Below are 19,865 nucleotides of genomic sequence, written 5' to 3' on the forward strand. Positions count from 1 at the left end.
ATGTTGGGTACATAAATATTTACAATTGTTATATCTTCTTTTTGGATCGATCTCTTGATCATTATGTAGTGTCCCTCTTTGTCTCTTCTAATAGTCTTTATTTTAAAGTCTATTTTGTCTGATATGAGAATTGCTACTCCAGTTTTCTTTTGGTTTCCATTTGCATGAAATATCTTTTTCCATCCCCTTACTTTCAGTCTGTATGTGTCTCTAGGTCTGAAGTGGGTCTCTTGTAGACAGCAAATATATGGGTCTTGTTTTTGTATCCATTCAGCCAATCTGTGTCTTTTGGTGGGAGCATTTAATCCATTTACATTTAAGGTAATTATCGATATGTATGTTCCTGTTCCCATTTTCTTAATTGTTTTGGGTTCGTTATTGTAGGTCTTTTCCTTCTCTTGTGTTTCTTGCCTAGAGAAGTTCCTTTAGCAGTTGTTGTAGAGCTGGTTTGGTGGTGCTGAACTCTCTCAGCTTTTGCTTGTCTGTAAAGGTTTTAATTTCTCCATCAAATCTGAATGAGATCCTTGCTGGGTAGAGTAATCTTGGTTGCAGGTTTTTCTCCTTCATCACTTTAAATATGTCCTGCCAGTCCCTTCTGCCTTGCAGAGTTTCTGCTGAACGATCAGCTGTTAATCTTATGGGGATTCCCTTGTGTGTTATTTGTTGATTTTCCCTTGCTGCTTTTAATATGTTTTCTTTGTATTTAATTTTTGACAGTTTGATTAATATGTGTCTTGGCATATTTCTCCTTGGATTTATCCTGTATGGGACTCTCTGTGCTTCCTGGACTTGATTAACTGTTTCCCATATTAGGGAAGTTTTCAACTATAATCTCTTCAAATATTTTCTCAGTCCCTTTCTTCTTCTCTTCTTCTTCTGGAACCCCTATAATTCGAATGTTGGTGCGTTTAATGTTGTCCCAGAGGTCTCTGAGACTGTCCTCAGTTCTTTTCATTCTTTTTTCTTTATTCTGCTCTGCAGTAGTTATTTCCACTATTTTATCTTCCAGGTCACTTATCCGTTCTCTGCCTCAGTTATTCTGCTATTGATCCCATCTAGAGTATTTTTCATTTCATTTATTGTGTTGTTCATCGTTGTTTGTTTCATCTTTAGTTCTTCTAGGTCCTTGTTAAATGTTTCTTGCATTTTGTCCATTCTATTTCCAAGATTTTGGATCATCTTTACTATCATTATTCTGAATTCTTTTTCAGGTAGACTGCCTATTTCCTCTTCATTTGTTCGGTCTGGTGGGTTTTTATCTTGCTCCTTCATCTGCTGTGTTTTTTTTTTGTCTTCTCATTTTGCTTATATTACTGTGTTTGGGGTCTCCTTTTTGCAGGCTGCAGGTTCGTAGTTCCCGTTGTTTTTGGTGTCTGTCCTCCAGTGGCTAAGGTTGGTTCAGTGGGTTGTGTAGGCTTCTTGGTGGAGGGGACTAGTGCCTGTGTTCTGGTGGATGAGGCTGGATCTTGTCTTTCTGGTGGGCAGGTCCACGTCTGGTGGTGTGTTTTGGGGTGTCTGTGGACTTATTATGATTTTAGGCAGTCTCTCTGCTAATGGTTGGGGTTATGTTCCTGTCTTGCTAGCTGTTTGGCATAGGGTGTCCAGCACTGTAGCTTGCTGGTCGTTGAGTGAAGCTGGGTGCTGGTGTTGAGATGGAGATCTCTGGGAGATTTTCGCCGTTTGGTATTATGTGGAGCTGGGAGGTCTCTTGTGGACCAGTGTCCTGAATTTGGCTCTCCCACCTCAGAGGCACAGCACTGACTCCTGGCTGCAGCACCAAGAGCCTTTCATCCACACGGAAAAAGAGGAAAAGGGGAAAAAATCATAAATCTTGCCCTCAAAGTCCACCTCCGCAGTTTGGGATGATTCGTTGTCTATTCATGTATTCCACAGATGCAGGGTACATTCTGTTGATTGTGGAGCTTTAATCCGCTGCTCCTGAGGCTGCTGGGAGAGATTTCCCTTTCTCTTCTTTGTTCTCACATCTCTCAGGGGCTCAGTTCTGGATTTGGCCCCGCCTCTGCGTGTAGGTCGCAGGAGGGCGTCTGTTCTTTACTCAGACAGGACGGGGTTAAAGGAACCGCTGATTCGGGGGCTCTGACTCAGGCCGCAGGGAGGGAGGGGCACCCCAGTGGATGTTTTGTTTAAACAAAGAAACCCCAAATCAGAACCCCTTTGGTTTATATGAAGAGCTACCCAGGGTAGCAAACAATCACATTTACAACGAATGTGTGGATCTGGTTGACTTGCCCGTGGCAATTCCATCAGGAGGTGATTCTAATACCACAGGCAGGAAGGGCAGTCACAGCACAGAGTTGGCCTATTGCCATGGGCCTTACAGATATTTTCTCATTGAATCCTTTCAATCCCCTGCAATAAGCATCACTAACCCAATTTTACAGATGAGGAAAAGACATTCAGAATTTATCAAGAGAAGGGACAATGTATTACTGAGGAATAGGGAGTTTTGTCATTAGTCAGGAAGAATGGAAGGGGCTTGTGGCATTTTGGAATATCTGCCTCAGAGTCAGGGTGAGGATAAGACAAAAGAATTAAGCCAGGCCTGGCCCGTTCCTCCATCCCTGGATTCCCTCAGTGATCACTGCTCTAATTATCAGATTAATGGTGTCAGTGAATTGGAGACCTTCACACAGTGGATTTACTCCCAGACTGAATCATAATAAATATAATAAATTATATATAATATATTATTATATATTAATATATTATATTATATAATTATATACATAATAATTTATATAATAAATTATTATAGCTTATTGTGACAGGAGCAGAGAGAATCAATCAATACCAGAATTTAATTTCCCACCCATGCCTAACTAGAGATGTTCATTCTGGGTAGATATTTTACCGGAAACTCCATCCACCCTTTCAAAAAAGTGAAGTGAAGGGATGTTTTGTTTCTGCAGCTTTAACAAGCACATACACAGCAAGAAGGAAACGCTTTCTTTACTTCTTGGCTGCTCTTTCCTGAACGCACACCAGCCTGACCCCAGCCAGCTGTGGAGACACAAGCAAGGGGTGGTCTCTCCCTCTAGAATATGTCTCAACAGTATGGAGGGAACAGAGACCTTATGCAACAATGTAAATAAAAATGAACACTAAAGAAAATCCCTCTTCTTTACGCTCTTGATCTCCACTGTCCTAAAGCAGACATATAAGGAGATCAAGAGAAGGCATTAGCCTTAGCAGCAAGATTTCCTTTGAACTGACTAAAATCTGAATTGAAAGAAACTCTTGGAATCGCTCCTTTTTTTGAGTTTGTGTAATTGAGTTTGCTTGGAATTCACAAAGTTACCGCGTTTAAATAACTTAAAATTCCTCTAGAAAAAAAAAAGGTGTTTGGGACTTCCCTGGTGGTCCAGTGGTTAAGACTCCAAGCTTCCATTGCAGGAGGACCAGGTTCGATCCCTGGTTGGGGAACTAAGATCCTGCATGCTGTGCAGTGCAGCCACAAATAGAATACAAAGAAGAGATGGAATAAAATAACATAGAAAATTCCTCTTGAACATCATTTCCCTGGCAACTGTAATAAGCTTTTAATTACTTTTCCGTAGCCAGAAGCCTCAGTTCTGACACTGTAACCGAGAACACTTTTTCCAGAAGTGGGACAGGATTCCAAGTAGAGAATCCCACTCGCGAGTGTAGTTTGTGTTTTTTCTGTGCACGTGCTACAAGGCCAGGACTGTTGGCAGCAGCTCCCGGGCAGAGGTGACCTTCAATGCAGATCTTTTAGTGCTTGTTTACTAGTTGCATTTTGAGGCACTGGAAACTCTTTAATGGCCTGGGGAGACCAAGTCACTCTTCCTTCTCGTGGTGTGTGGCCAAGGGTTCATTCTCCATGTATAAATGGCAGCTGGGAGGGCTTGGGGATGTGAGCATGTTAGCCATTCCAGTGAAGCCAAAGCTGATGCCCATGTCATTGGCTCTAACTCTGCTGGGTTCCTGTCTGAGGCAAGGATGCTCCCTGGGGAAACGGGTTCAAATAGCTACTGGATGATTCATCCCCACTGAGAAAACTTACTTCCTCTTGTGCTTCCTTTCTCCTCAGCTACCCTGCCCAGCCCTTCTGGGTCTCTTGACTCTGCAAAAGCGAAGGCTGAGTCTGTGGCCTAGGCTGCCTCAGTCCCCAGCCTGCGGTCCTCGGGGATGACTCAGAGAATGGCTTTCTACAGGATGCTGCTGCTGCCACGTCCTCTCTGCGTTCAGGATGATCTTCTCTAGGTGAGCGAAGTAGGATGAAGGGCTTGCCTAGGAAGCCTGGTCCTTACAGGCAGCAGGCCAGAATCAAAATATATCGAACACATACTGAACATTCACTGTGTTCCAGGCACGGGTTCTCTTCTCATCTGAATCTTCATTCGTCCTAGGAGGTAAGTACTATTTTGGTCCTCGCTTTACAGATGCGAGAATGGAGGTTCAGAAAGGTTAAGTGATTTGCTTGGGGTCACAGAGCTAATCCATAGCAGAACTCATCTGAGGCCAGGCAGTTATCTCCAGCAGCTGCCTTGTTGGAGGAATGAAAATGTGAGCACACAGATCCGATCTCTCCTGGCAGAAGCCCAGGTTTCCAGGTCCGACAAACCCAGCCCTGCTTACTCAGTATCCCTTGGATGTACTGCACATATTTTTATCCTTTCACACTGGTCCTCAGCCTCACCATGCCACACTTGTTATCTTTGCTTAGAATCCCTTTTCTCTTCCAGTTTGTATCCTACAAAGATTCCAGGGCTCCGCCACAGTCCCACATCTGCTAGGAAGCCTTTCCTGACTTCTGTAGTCCATTAGCCTATTTTCACTAAGCTATAAGTATATGATCCTTAGATCCATAGATTCTGTCTATATTCTAATTCCATTCTGTCTATATTCTAATTTCCTATTGTCCCCTCATTTATGAGAAAAAAACACTTCATCTTTGTACTTCAACTGTAAGCTCCAGAAGGGCAGGGACAGTGTCTTTCCCTTCTTTTATCAGCACAGCACTGTGTGCACATGGAGGGCTCCCTGAGTCCTTACTGACTGTAAAGAGTGGCATAAAAGGAACAGCTCCAAGGACGAGGCATACATTTTAAATTATGTCCAACTGTATGCAGGATCTGTCCACATATTTTACCACTGGAGTTTGTAAATATAACATTGATCTTTTAGGTTCATTGCTGCAAATATGTAATCAGGAATGTAGATGTCAGGGAAGCTTTAGACTTATTAGCTTCATAGTCAGCAACTCAGTTCAACATGGGACCCATAACTTCTGTCAGTTGTGTTCATCTTAAATGAAGGATAGATTCAAATGGAACGGAGTTATGAACGTGTGACTTTTGAATATCAACACTTACATAATTATTGGTTTGCAATGAGGTTTTAATCCTCAAGGTACTCAAGGTGAAAAATCAACATGGTTCCCATCAGGACCAATTATTTGTTAGCTACCAAAGCCAAAGCCAGACTTGACCTTCATGTTCATTTCACATCCTGAACCTAATTTCCTCATCTGAAAATGAATGTGGATGATGATTCCAACACTGAGATTTTCTGATTCTAGATGAACAAGTTCTTACATCCCTTTCTGCTCCTTCCTTATTCCACAAGGAGGTAATGTAAAGAGGAATGTTTCTGTTGGGTTGATCCTCTTTCACCCAAAGGATTAACAATGTATGCAAGGCGTCAGGCTCATGCCGGGGAATAAATATAAAAAAGAATTTAAATATTTCAAGACTGGGATTAAGTTCTGAAAATGGATCTACTAGAATATTTTAGCCTAAGGACATGAAATGTATCACTTTGTGCTGTGAGGCGTGGTAAGCCAGTGTGTTCCTGGGAAGAAAAATCACAAATTAGAAAAGGAATTCCAAATCCATGTGTCTGCAGGAATTTAAGGAAAAAAATCACATACTATTCGTTTTATTTGTGCAATAAATTATGCTTGCTCTTTAGCACTTATAAAATAAGGCTAATGCTTTACTCAGTGAATTAAACTCTGATTTTTGTTTTCATGGGCTATCCAAGTAAGAATACATAGGAATGGGATTATTTATTAAGGACAATCAACTCAAATTTTTCAAATAAATGCAAATCAGAGGTCAAAAGACCAATGGTAACAGCCATCATCCCAAACAGATTTCGGCATAAAGTAAGAATGAACCCCCCCCCCCCCCCCAGTTCCTGAAGCCAGCTGGGTTGGCAGAAATCATAGCTGTCTAAATACATATGACTTTTGGTTGCTTCCAGAAAATGCTGACAAACTAAAATTAGCAGCAACATGGAACATCTACTTCACTGCATGATCACTACTTGTAAGTTAAGAAGGAAAATAAGATTCTGACTATTCTGATGAGTACATAGCATTTTAATTTTGTGTAAAAAATTTGGGGGGGGGTCACATTCTTGGCTTTGCTGAATAAACAAAGTCGGGAAAAGAGGGGCTGCATGTTGAAGAATTCACTAAGGCTTAATGAACAAGAGCTCTTTGGGGATGCCTTAAGAGTTTTAGTGTACCATTTTCTCCCTTGTACCATTAACTTTTTCAATCCTTCAGAAATCAATAATCAGGGAACTCTTCCGTAATTTAAATCCACGTTTCTTCCAAAGAGGGCTCAGATTACAGCACCATGAAATAATCTTACAAAGATGTCACAGAAATGTATTTTTCACTATGTGTTAACAAAACCTTTTTGTTTTTAAATCTTGGAAGCCTGAGAGAAATTCTGAAAAATGAAAAAGCAGAATAGCCATAAATATTTGAAGACATTAAAATCTCACCAATTAAATTCCCCATTACATTTAATAACATAAGCTTTAAAAGAGTCACTTTATCTATAGGTCAATCTACTTTACCAATGTACTTTTTTAATACTTTCTGTAAGCTTTTATTATTGTTTATTACTATATTTTATTGAGGTATAGTTGATTTATAATATTATATAAATTTCAGTGATTCACAATTTTTAAAGGTTATACTCCATTTATAGTTATTATAAAACATCAGCTCTATTCCCTGTGCTATACAATATATCCTTGTAGCTTATTCATTTTATACATAGTAGTTAGTACTTCTTACTCCCCCTACCCCTATCTTGTCTTTCCTTACCAATGTACTTTTAAATCCACTGTTGACCTTCTGAAAGGCCATCAGTCAGTATAGGACTATAAAAGCTGATAGAAGAGATGCAGATAACGATCAAATATAATAAAAATGAAAATACAAGATGATGATGAAGAAGAAAAAGAACCAGAAACACAAGAGGGTGATCAGTTACCGCCTGGGACTCTCATCAGATGAACATCTGCATGAAGTCTCCTTGCCTCCTGCCTTGGTCGAACCCGTTTGTACGTGGTCCCGTCGCCCTGGTGGTCCCATCCCCATGGTGCCCCAGGCCTTCTGTGTCCACTTTGCCTCAGTGACAGTGGGCCACCTGCACACTCACGGTCCTGACTGGAAGCAGAAAATGCACCAACCAGATTCGTCTTTCCCTCCCCGGTGAGACCTTGGAACGCTTCACGGTAGGCTTTCCCAAATTCTGTGTTTGTTTTCGTAATATTGCAGGGGTGAGTAAATCTCTTGTGAGTCCCAACAGTGCTCCTGGAAATCTCAGAATAACTAAGTGATTCGTAGGATAACTGAGTATTAGGAGTGGAAGGATCTTAGGGTGACCCAGGGGGTGACACATTTCTTTGCTTTAAAGAAAGATGAAGCTCTGGGAATCCAGCCAAGCTCTGAGACTTGCCAGACCGTGTGCCCTGACCCTGCACAGTCACTGCTTTACCTTATGCTGCCCCCAAATGCGGCTCTTCTCTTTGGAGTGGACCCCCAACTCCTTTGATCCCCCCAAATGCAAGTCCTTTGCAGAAGATCCAGGAGCTGGTGAGCAGAGGCAGATCTGGGAAGCCTGCAAGTGGCCAAGTTCCACGGAAGTGCCACAGGGTGGGAGTGAAGGCCTCCTCCTCCAGGGTGGCCCCCAGAGCTTTGGGTCTGCAGGTCTAAGAAGGAGAAGCATCACCTGGGGGCTAACACAAAGATGTCTTCTCAAGACATTTGTCAGGGGAGGATTCCAACACCCAACTTCACTGTTGCAAGATTTTCATTGTCCATCAACATGGAAAAGAACCACAAGGTACAGTAAGACCCAACTGGACAAGCTGCAGATTGAGGTGCATTAGGGCAGACCCAGGAAGGACAGACAGCAGCTGAATTCTGGATACCACATCCTCCTCTTAAGAACAGCTGTATCTGCCGACGGCCACCCTTCTTTGGGAGGGCGCCCTGGAAGAGACAACCGATTTCCCCGGGGAAACTCACAGATAAGCTCGGACTTGTCTTTCAGTGGGTCCAGCCTTCCTACATCCATGCAGAGCAGCATCCACCAATCGTGATGCAAGAATGGCTGAGCAGAGTGTGTTTAGAAACAGTAAGACAGGTGGTGAAAACGAGAGCAAGTGTATCTCTGCCAGTCAAATTCACTGAGTGATCCAGAGAGGTGAAGTAACTTGTCCAAGGTGGCAAAGCAAGTTAACTTTGGTCTGAGACTGAAACCCAAGGTTCCATTACAATACAAATCAATACCAATGTTTGTTACTATAAATGTTATGCCTAAGTTCTAGTTACATTTAATATTTTTGTTCAAAATGGCAGTTACTTTGGAATGCCGTACTTTTATCCTGCATTCTGTTGAAACAAAGTTCTTTAAGGAATAAAGCTCCCTACCCAGACCGAGTCCCTAAAGGACACAGGTTCCTCCAGGGTGCTCCCTACAAGACCTACGATGGACAACGTGGGTACCAGGACCTCCCGGGCATTGACCTACAGCCCACACTCACAGCGATGCAGACACACAGAGGCCTCCTGTGACCCTTTCAAGTCAGAGATGAACGCTTCTAATGGAAAGTGACACTGTTGACCTTGAGCAGCTCCAGACATGCAAACTTAGTAAGAAAACCTACTAGGAAGAAGTGGAAGGAAGCCCCTGCCCCAGGCCGGTCCGAGTCCAGCAGCCCTGGCAACTGCGAGCCCCTGCACGCCTCCCTTCCCCTGATGGGGTCTGCTGGCACCTGCGGGATAATCTGTTTTCGGTGCAGAAGTGCTGGGAAGGCTCGGTGTTCGGGGGCTGCCAGTCATGACCTGCATGCACTTTTGTGCAGGGGCCTTCCTTGCAACCCACAGAGCTTAAAATACGAATCCCAAATTAGTCCTTCAGTGTCCTTTTCCCATTTCACTCGAGGGTATGTTCCCTACTTCCTTCTCTTTTTCAACAAGGTTAGGGGCTCCCTGGTTGGCCTTTCAGGAGACAATCCATGTCTCCATGATCCATCCAATGGGAGTCTTGAGACGCTGACTCCACTGAAGCCAAGGGGGCTGAAGGGATCACAGATGAAACAGGGCATTGCTACACAAGTGGAGAGCTCTGCTAGGCCTCCAGGAGGCCCCAGTCCTTCTGAGGATCACTCAGCACCTACCGAACACATAACAACACTTCTCCACTGCTCTTGAAAAGAACTGGTTCACTCAGCATCCACAAAACCTGTTCAATTTTATCTCAGTGTCATATTCAAAAAATGCAGCAGGAAGGTAGGCACTATTTGCTCTCTGTATCCATTTATCTAACAATAAGTACCTACAATGAACTAGGAATTATATTTTATTATTTAAAAAATTCAAAGCTGTAAAATACAGCCCCAGGTGAGAGGTTACCAAAAGCAGCCTGAAAGGATCAGAGTCGCTCACTCCCAAAATTCTGCTCTGCAGCTCAGCTGAGGATCAAAACCCCCAGACCCAAGGGAAAGCCCAAGATGGAGATGGTCTTGCCAAAGGCCAAAAGGAGAGGCTCGGGAAGCCAGCCAGCCCGGGAGAGGAGCCAGACGATGGCCTCAGGCAGCGCATAAGGCACAGGGCACGTCGGGGATCTTGGTAGGACCTCCCACCTTGCCCTCCAATTTGGTTTTAAATCCCTGACTTCTTTCTCTTCTCCCAGTTTAAAAAGAAAAAAAAGCCAAAAAGGAAAAATTCATTGAGATACTTTCATTTGTTAAGTCAAATCTAAACTTAAAGTCAGTAAATTGTGTGGTTTTCTTCATCCTTCATTAATGATGAAAACTGTCCATTCAAAAACTACACTAAGACAATGTGTTCCTAAATAGCAATACAGCTTTAATTGTAGGGCATGAATCACCTTGCAAACAAATTACATCACGATGATTTATCAATAGGTACTGTACTGGTTGTTGTCGGGTGTTTTTTTGGCAAACTTAGAACAAACCAGAGAACAAAATGTAAGTCTCCATCATCATGTAGAAAAATAAAACAAACCTAAAGTATCTACCTTTGTGTCAAGTGATTCACACTGCAAAAGTAAAACTCAAATCTACACTTACAGCAGAGTTTTAAAAATCCTTAGTGTAAGAAACATAACCAATTAATACAGATCAATGCTCATTTATATGGAAAATTTTCCTATACAGAGGTAGAGTCCAGTGCACAGGGCTAAAACAATATTCATAGTCTAAACAAGACTGAGTCAGGTTTTACGGAACCCACTTTCAGTTACCAGACTGTATGTACATACATACAATAAATAGACTATACAATTTTTTTAAGTAGTTTAATAAACTCCATAAAATAATAGCAGATGCATTGAAATATTTACATAATTCAATTTTCAAATCTCTCTCATTCAAATAAAAGGGATAAAAATAAGATGTCTGCTTTAAAGGCAGCAGAACCTCTTTCCTGAAATGGATGTTGGGTAAAATACGATACTTTACATGGGAGGAACTAATTTGAGAGGTATTCGTATTCAGTTAAGAAAATATGTCCCTTTTTAAGCTATATAGATTAGGGAATATAAAATGATATTTTCTATATGTTTAGGTCTCTATTTCAAATTCTAAATCCAACTCTTACTTGACGAGAGAAGCTGATTCTGGAACCCATACAGAGTGTATCAACACAATTATAATGGAAAGATAATTAACTTTTCATATTCTGCTTGTTTGCTTTTGAAAGTTTAAGCCAGAAAGAATCTGACAGTATTTCTGGCCCAAACAGTTCCATTTACACATGATACAAATTTCACAGAACCTGACTAGTACTTGGCTTGGTGTTCTTGGGATGCTGGGTGTTTCCGAGTCCCTCCCATTAAGCAAAGCATGTCTCATCTGGAGCAGGCATGTCTGGGGAGCAGGTGGATGAGTTTAGGGCACAGACTAATAACCTAAGATTCCAAAGTCTTCCAAGCTCACACAGGAGGAAGGTGAAACACAGATTTCTGCTGCCATTTGCCTCAAAGACCTGATGAAGGAGAAACTTAGAAACCTCTGTCATTTGTGACCCAAGAAAATATGCAAACCCCAAAGCATTGTATGCTTCACTGACCCAGATTCTTAAGACTGACGTGGTATTCTATCGTTAACCCTTTAATTTTACTTGCTGTAACAGATTTTTATCCAGCCCATAAGGAAATGAGGGATAGTCAGAAACGAAAAGAGGTGGTCATAATTAATGACGCATAAACCTTCACAGTTTAATTTTGTATAACTTCACTAAGCACCCACAATGAAAATGCAAGTTGAGTTTTTTATTCAATCATTCTGTGAAAAATACCTCAGTAAATAGGAACATTTTGCCCTTCAATGATCTTCCACGGGAATACCCACCCCCACCCCCGTTTTTTTAAATTTTAGATTTTTAAAAAATTTTATACAAATAGACTAACTTTGATTTAAAGTAAACATATAAAAATTGAGAGGAATATTGCTTGCACAATGGACGTGGAAGTAGAGGAGGGGGTGGGCAGGGGGAGGAAGGGCTCCCACGCGGGCCGCGGGGGAGCAGCCTCCACCAGGACGTCAGGGCAGAGAGAAACCACCGCAGGACCAGAAGGCACAAGCACCCATGTGATCTAGAATGTTCCCGGGGGGAGGAGTCGGGGGAAAGGGCTACGTTTGGTTCAGCACTACAGTCAAGTTGATTCTGCCACTGTGGAGAAAACCGGCTAAAATAAAGGTGCACAGAAACGTGACAAGTGCTCCCCCTGGAGAGGAAGAAAGCTCAGAAGACAGCTCGCAGGAGTTGTGCAGAGAGAAACAGCCAGTACTATTTATTTGGATGTCTGTGCCATGGTGGGTACAAACTATATTCTCTGCTCTGTGGGACCAAAACCAAAACAGAAGAAAACAAACAAAAATCCCCCCCCCCCAAACCCCCGAGAAGCAGCAAGAAGGAATGCAAGAAGTCTTACGGGACATACTGATCCAGGTGGGGCGGTGAACGCGGCGTGTGACTTGAATGCACATCCAACTTCGTCACCTACGCCGGGCTTTCCTGTCGGTTCCGGCTACTGACCGACGGTGGGGGGCTTAGGAAGTGGCCAAGCCGCTTTCCGTGCCTCTAGCCGACTTCCTTTCCCTTCCCTTCCTCCTCCAGGGTTAGAGTCTTTCCTCCACGAAGGAAGCGCTGTTCCGGGGCTGGGGAAGGCTGGACTGGATCCCACGGTACCGACTTCGCGTCCTCGGAGCCCTGCTGCGCGTGCGCGTGGCGCGGAGGCGCTCATCAAGGCAGCCTGGCGGAGCTATGAATTTTAAAAAAAGGAAGAGAGAAACAAAACCAAACCACCCCAAGACTGTCTTTTCTCGAACTAAAGGAGAAAATGAGGGATGGCACGGCCTCCAGCGGGGACGCCCACGGTTAGGAGATGATGGCCGGGGACCACCTGGGCAGAGTCAGATTGTCAGCACTCGCTGACCGCTTCCTCGTGGGTCTTCGCAGGTCCTTGTACTTATCCTCACAGAGGCGGGAGATGGCCTGGGGGCAGAGGGGAAGTAATCAGGTCAGCCGGGAGCCAGCGCCCTCGCCCTGGCCGGCCCTCGGCACTGAGGACACTCGGGATGAAGGTGCAGAGGGCCTCTGCGCCTCCTCTGAAGGAGGGCTCTAACCCGTGAGCCTCCTTGTCCCCACACTTTCAGCCGTCAAAGTCGGATGGGAAGAGCTGGGTGCACGTGCAAAGCTGAGCTACACACAAGTGCAAGACACAAGAGTCACACAGCTTATCAGTGATGGCCCAGAACCCAGGCCAAGACCACAGGGGCTGGCCCTGGCTCTAACTGGGCTGTGGAGAAAATACTTTGAAAAAATGAAAAATAAAAAGGCAGAATCAAACGTTTTTGGATTCCCAATCGGTAGGGTCATCTGGTAACTTTTTCCTTATAAAAGTGCATGCTGGGAACACTCTTTTTGTGGGTACATTTTTTAAAAAACGGGTTTTTAAAAAACTTCTTTGACTTAAAAATCAATCAGTGCACATTAAGTAAAAACCGCCATTAATAAGGTTATTAAAATATGAGGTTGTACAAATTAAATCCAGGGCACCTCGTCCTTATTTTACGACACGCAGTATCAGGAACTGCCGCGAGCACACAGCTCAGTCGGCAGCAGTGCACCCGCCGGGCACCAACACCTCTTACCTCCAGCTTATGGGCCCTCTCCCTGCTAAGGGGCTCCAAGGGGAAGCTCAGGTTGTTGGCTTCCGCCAGAGAACGAAGATCAAAATAATACTTGGCATAAACACTGGAGGGCACGTTGATGTTGAACTGGAGCAATTCGAGGAACTGTCGCTCCAGCTCATTCCTGCAGAGAAAGCCACAAACGCACAGCTCAGCCATTGTCCCCACCTGTGGCCGCCTGGGCACGCTGCTGGACACAGCCAAGTCCACCTGGTCCAGTGACCGGAAGGATGAGTCCTGATTAACTGGGATGATCACCAGAAAGTGCTTAAGGGCGACCCTGACACTGAGACTGAGTACATCTGTGCACGCGCGCGCGCGCACACACACGGCAGGCTCTGGCCTCACCTTTCCGCGTGAGCCATTGGCTCAAACAGGGCAGAAGATGCAGTCGAGAGCTGTCAAGTGGAGTCCAGTGAGGGCGGACAGCAGCCTGGAGGACAGGCCTCCCCAAGACCCAGAGGACTGCCCTTCCCGGGAGGAGAGGTGAGGACGCGCTGACCGGCCTTCCTCCGGACCACGGGAGGAGGAGCGGTTCCCCAGCCCCAGCGCACACCCATCACCTGCAGGGCATGTGAGGACCCCCTGCTGGGCCCACCCATCTGATCCGGCAGGTCTGGGTGGGCCCCGAGAACGTGCATCTCTAACTCTCCTGCGAGCTGCCGCTGCTGGTCCTGTCCGCCCCCTCAGAACTACTCAGCGACAGCCCCTGGTCCACAAGGGAGCCAACCAGCTGTATGAAGACGAACCAGGGCGGCCAGAATGCATCTGAAAACTTCCCTGTCATCAGGCCTACTTCTCGGTAGTTACTGCCGGGGGAGAAGCGTCCTCAGCGACAGGTCTGTCTGGGAGCACTGCTCCAGGGCCACCTCTCCAGGCAGCACCTCGGGATCACTTCTGTCCTTTATCACAGTCTCCCCTCCTTGTCTCCTCGGAGCCAGAAACCGTGACAGCTGATGGTGCAGCCTGGCCCCAGCTCAGCACCTGACATGAGGTTGGTGCTCCATAATTCCTGTTACTGAAAGGAGCGCACCAAGCTCAGCCTGGGCGGAGGGATCCAGGGAAGGCTTCCGGGAAGTGAGAGCTGAACTGAGCCCCGGAAGCGACCAGCTCCGGCGGGGAGGAGCCAGGTGGGGGCGGGCAGCTCGTCTGCTCCCGGCCAGAGGCCCCATCTAGCCATCCGAGCCCGTCTAGCGCTGCTATGACAACGGGGGCGGGAGCACTGAGGCGGCAGGGTGGCAGGTTCCCCGACGGAAGCTCCCAGGCAGATCAGAAGCGAGAAACCTCAGCAAGTCGTTATCGAAGGCCTGAGTGCCTCAGAGGGGGAGGAACCAAGACGTCGCATTCAGGTCATTTAATCGGAGGGGCTGCTTCGATGCAGCTTCGAGAAAGGAGTAAAGCCCCAAATGTGTGTGTTGTGCTAAACTTTACACTTTTCATGACTTGTATTTATGGCTCCTTTCAGTGAGATTTAATAAGAAGTCATCCTGTGAAATACTGGAACCCAGGTAAAATCTTAAGTGTCAAAAATACGCTAAGGCGGAAGTGTTCTCCTGGGCAACCTGGGAGCTGCCTGTGGACAGACTGCCACCCGGTGGCTAAGAGGTGCCACTGCAGATCCCATTCTCCAATGCCAGCAAGTTTTTAGTATAAATGTTAAGAGAATTAGTCAGCTAGCTATTCCTGCCCCAAATGGTATCTAGACACCACTGCCTCTTGTTGAGGGTATAACTAGGATTAAAGTCAAGAGGAATCTTGTTTTGAACAAGGTGGCAGTTTCCCAGGGTTCCTTAGGGAAAAAACAGCCTTCCTGAATACTGAGTGTTTTCTTGAACAGAATGTTTAAGTTTGGGGGAAATAAAGATTTTAGAGCTTCTGTGTTTTCCAACTAAGGCAAGATTTAGAAAATAAAAATAATTCCCCAAATCTGAATTTCCAAACGGCAGAAGTACATCCTCCAGGGACATCTGACAGCTTGTTATGTGATAAATCATCAAAAAACTAAGTGATGCAGAGAGAACGGGCTTGATGGATTTACTGCCCCGAAGGGGATAATTATAAGGAAATAGTTCTGATGTAAAACTTTATAATAAATAAATTCAAGTCAATAAACAAAAAAATTTAAGAAATATTTGTTACGTTAGATCAACGCTGTAAAGAAACCCAACTGAACTGATGCCATTTAGCAACTTGCAAATGGGGTTCTAAAAATGGCAAATGGGGTTCTAAAATGGAGTAAAGAGAGTTGTTTTCATCACCTAATGGCCTGTTGGCTTTTGTAGAAAAATGGGCTCACTTTAAAGACCAGCCAACAAGCAGCAATCCCATTTCTGGGCATAGATCCCAACGAACGGAGAGCAGGGCCTCTGGGAGGTATCTGCACACCCGTGTTCATATTCATGACAGTGTTATTCACAGCAGCTCAAAGGTGGAAGCAACCTACTTACGGTCTGGATGACAGTTATCTTAGTAACTGTTTTCACCTTGAAATGTAATCAAGAATTTTTTAAAACTATGCTCATTTTATTTTTCTTGCTGTCAAAAACTTCATATTTGTCTTACTTTTTATGATAAAGAATGACATGTAGGAAGGAGTCATACAGGTATGCAGCAGGAAAAGACTCTGGCAAAAGACCGAAAACACAAACAGGAGCTCCCAGGGCAGCACAAAAATGGGGTGCCCAGCGAACCAGCAACCGGAAGAGGCAGGGGTAGGGTGGGGAGGAGCCCACACTGGTCACTGGGTCCAGGCACCTGTATGTGGACCGGGACACAGTGGAACCTGCTCCAGCTCAGAGCTTCCTCAAGGAAGCCAAACAAGACGAGAAAAATATTAGCAAGAATCATGTCAGAAATGCCTGTAAACCATAAGGAACTGTAAGAAATTCATCTGATTGAGTGTTTCCAAAACAGCTCATCGCTCCTGGGAGGTTCTGACTCCACTGACTCCCCAGCCCCTGGGCCGCAGCTAAGTGTGAGCTCAGGATGGTGCCCTGAGAACACGCAGCCCGACCAGGACAGCACAGGGGGACTTCGAGGACACAACGCTCATTTTAAGCAACTGAACTTGCAAAACGTGACAAAAGCAGTGAAAGTCTTCTCTCTGAACAGAAACAGGTAACATTTTAGCCCATCTGCTGCCAGTCATCAGTCTGCAGTAGATACAGAGCTGGGATGAGCCCCAATGCAGACAGGGAGCAGGAAGGTAAAGGAAGGTTCGCCTAGAATAAGGCTTTCAGCAACTGTGTCCTTGCTCGGCCAGCCCACAACAGACGTGCAATCACATCCACTCATAACCACACTGAGCAGGTCCACAAAGGAGAGGGTTTCCTCTGCAGACACCCCCGCCCACACTCACATGTCCTCCACCGTGATGTCCTTCAGGATCTGGCAGTAGTCCACGTTCCACACGGCCTGGTCGTCCCATACCTTGGAGGCCAGCAGGATGGCCCCCAGAACAATCCGCTTCCAGTTGGCCGGACAGATGTCAATCTCTGCATATGTTAGAAGCCTTTCGAGGTACACCTGGAAGACACGAGCACGCCGGCGCCCGGTGACCTGCCTTGTTACTGCTCCACACCCGCCAACACACGCGAACCAACTCCCAGCTGTTCACTGCACTCCCCCAGCTCAGCTTTAAACAGGCGCTGACAGCCTGATCACATGTATTTTAAAAAGTCAAAGGGCTCAACGAGTCTGAGGCAAAATGGGCTGAGAGGCACACTCCGTAACTGGATGTGTGAATGAGGCCGGCCCTTAAGACTCCGGGCAGGAAAGTGTTCTAGGAGCTGCGGGTTAATTTCTCACTCTACCAACTATGACATCAACACACATTCAACAAACCACTGGGCTTCCCTGGTAGCGCAGTGGTTAAGAATCCGCCTGCCAACGCAGGGGACACGGGCTCAACCCCTGGTCCGGGAAGATCCCATTTGCTGCGGAGCAACTAAGCCCGTGCGCCACAACTACTGAGCCTGCGCTCTAGAACCCACGAGCCACAACTACTGAAGCCCGTGCTCCTAGAGCCCGTGCTCCGCAACAAGAAGTCACTACAATGAGAAGCGCGCGCACCACAACAAAGCGTAGCCCCTGCTCACCGCAACTAGAGAAAGCCTGCATGCAGCAACGAAGACCCAACACAGCCAAAAAAAAAAAAAAGTTCCGTTTAAAAAAAACAAAACAAAACCACCAATGTGCCAAGAAGGAGAACAAAGGATGTGAAAGGAAGAAAGCTATTTTTTTCTATCTGTAGTTGTTTCTAAATTAAACTCTTTATTTTGAGGTAATTGTAGATTTACAGGCAGTGTTGATAAACGTATTTTTTTAATTATTATGGTAAAATACACATAAGATTTACCACTTAATCATTTCTGTGGCATTAAGAACAGTCACAGTGTTGTGAAATCGCCACCATCTATCTCTATTTCCACAACTTTTTCATCTTCCCAAATTGAAACTCTGTACCTATTACAACTCCCCACTTCCCCTCCCCTGGCCCCTGGCACCCACCTTTGTACTTTCCGCCTACGTGACTGTGACTACTCTAGGTACCTTACATAGGTGGAATCGCAGTGTATTTGTCCTTTTGTGATTGGCTTCTTTCATTGAGCATAATGTTCCACATTGTAGCATGTGTCAACATGTCCTCCCTTTTCAAGGCTGAATAATGATCCATTTTATGTATGGACCACATTTTGTTTATCTATCATCCACTGACAGACATTTGAGTGGTTTCCTCTTTCGGCTACTGTGAATAATGTTGCTGTGAACACTGGTGTACAAGTATCTGTTCGAGTCTCTGCTTTTGATTCTTTCGGGTATACACCCAGAAGTGGAACTGCTGGATCATATCATAATCTATGTTTAATTTTTTGAAGAACCACCATACTATCTTCCACGGCAGCTGAAGCATTTACATCCCCACCGGTAATGCACAAGGGTTACAGTGTTTCCACATCCTTGCCAACACTTGTTGTTTTCTGTATTTTTTTTTTAATTATTGTCATCCTAATGGGTGTGAAGTATCTTATTTTTTTTAATATTTATGTATGTATGTATGTATGTATGCATGTATTTGGCTTCGCCGGGTCTTAGTTGCAGTACATCAGAGCTTCGTTGCTGCGTGAGGGATCTTCAGTTGAGGCATGCAGGCTGAGTTGCGGCATGCGGGATCTAGTTCCCTGACCAGGGATCGAACCCAGACCCCCTGCATTGGGAGCATGGAGTCTTAACCACTGGACCACCAGGGAAGTCCCTGAAGTGACTGTTTTTAAATGAAATAATTCCAGCTGAAGTTGTAAAATGAAACCAATTGTAATATAGGATTTATAAACTGCCATAATTTAGTTTGAAGACAAACATCAGAAATATCCACAAAGCCCACTGCTTAAGCTGGATCACAAGGTACGAATGCCTTTTAAAGTCCCCCTTCATAAAAATCTGTTTATTGGTATGTTTTACATTTTTCTGAACTGTGGAATGATTACTTCCATAGTTTTTACAAAGGTTGATGACTAATTCTTCTCATTCTACCAAGGAGAGAATCAAAAAGATGTATGATAGGGAATTCCCTGGTGGTCCAGTGGTTAGGACTCCACACTTTCACTGCCGAGGGCGCGAGTTCAATCCCTGGTCGGGGAACTAAGATCCCACAAGCTATGTGGTGCGGCCAAAAAATAAATAAAATAAAATATTTCTTAAAAAAAAAAAACAAGCAGAAAACTGAAGCTGGACCTAACTCCAGATTTTTTAAAGCAATTGTTATGAACAGTCTTCACCCAGATCCCTAAGACTCTATTCCTTTATACAGACGAGCTATGTAAACCTCTCCAAGCTCCCCAACGAAACAGCTCCTCATTGACTCAGTACAGAAAGAAGGCTACTCAATTTTCTTCTTACTTTACCATAGTAGATAGATATTAACAGGTACACTAGATAATATTTAAGATAACATTTAGAAAAAAATAACGGGCATCTACCATGTCTGATATTCCACTAGGGCTAACTAGAGGAATCAGACATGAAAATACAGTCCATTACTGAGGGAAGGCAGTTGTTATGTTGGGAGATAAGGCATTCATAATAAGCGCCACTTAACAGCATGTAATTTAGCAGAACTTGCCAGTAAAGCTATACTCAAGGGTCAGCTGCAATTTCTTTAGTAAATTCCCACTTGGGTGTTTTAATTCTCTGCCAAGTAAAATAACAGACAATTGATTCTTTCTCAACACCATTCCCTAGACCGTTGCTAACAGGACATTCTTGCTCAATTAAATTTGCAGATTTACTTTCATAAGAAGGACCGTCCTTGGGAGTCTCTAGAAAATACAGGCCAGTGAGCACTTACTGAGCTA

General features: G+C 44.7%; 1 protein-coding gene across 3 annotated transcripts in view; it reads right to left on the reverse strand.

Annotated features, from left to right (window-relative positions):
- Positions 1-11,567: 11,567 nt before the first annotated feature.
- Positions 11,568-19,865, reverse strand: part of CCNY (cyclin Y) — a 126,533-nt gene continuing 118,235 nt past the window's right edge. For all 3 annotated transcript variants that reach the window (XM_067702143.1, XM_067702132.1, XM_067702153.1), the window contains exons 8-10: positions 16,871-17,037; positions 13,474-13,636; positions 11,568-12,814 (exon numbers count right to left, since the gene is read on the reverse strand). In XM_067702143.1, the coding sequence (XP_067558244.1) occupies positions 12,698-12,814; positions 13,474-13,636; positions 16,871-17,037 (447 nt within the window). In that variant the 3' untranslated portion in view covers positions 11,568-12,697. The remainder of the gene's footprint in view (positions 12,815-13,473; positions 13,637-16,870; positions 17,038-19,865) is intronic.

The sequence above is a fragment of the Pseudorca crassidens genome, chromosome 1, assembly GCF_039906515.1.
Source record: "Pseudorca crassidens isolate mPseCra1 chromosome 1, mPseCra1.hap1, whole genome shotgun sequence".
NCBI lineage: Eukaryota > Metazoa > Chordata > Mammalia > Artiodactyla > Delphinidae > Pseudorca > Pseudorca crassidens.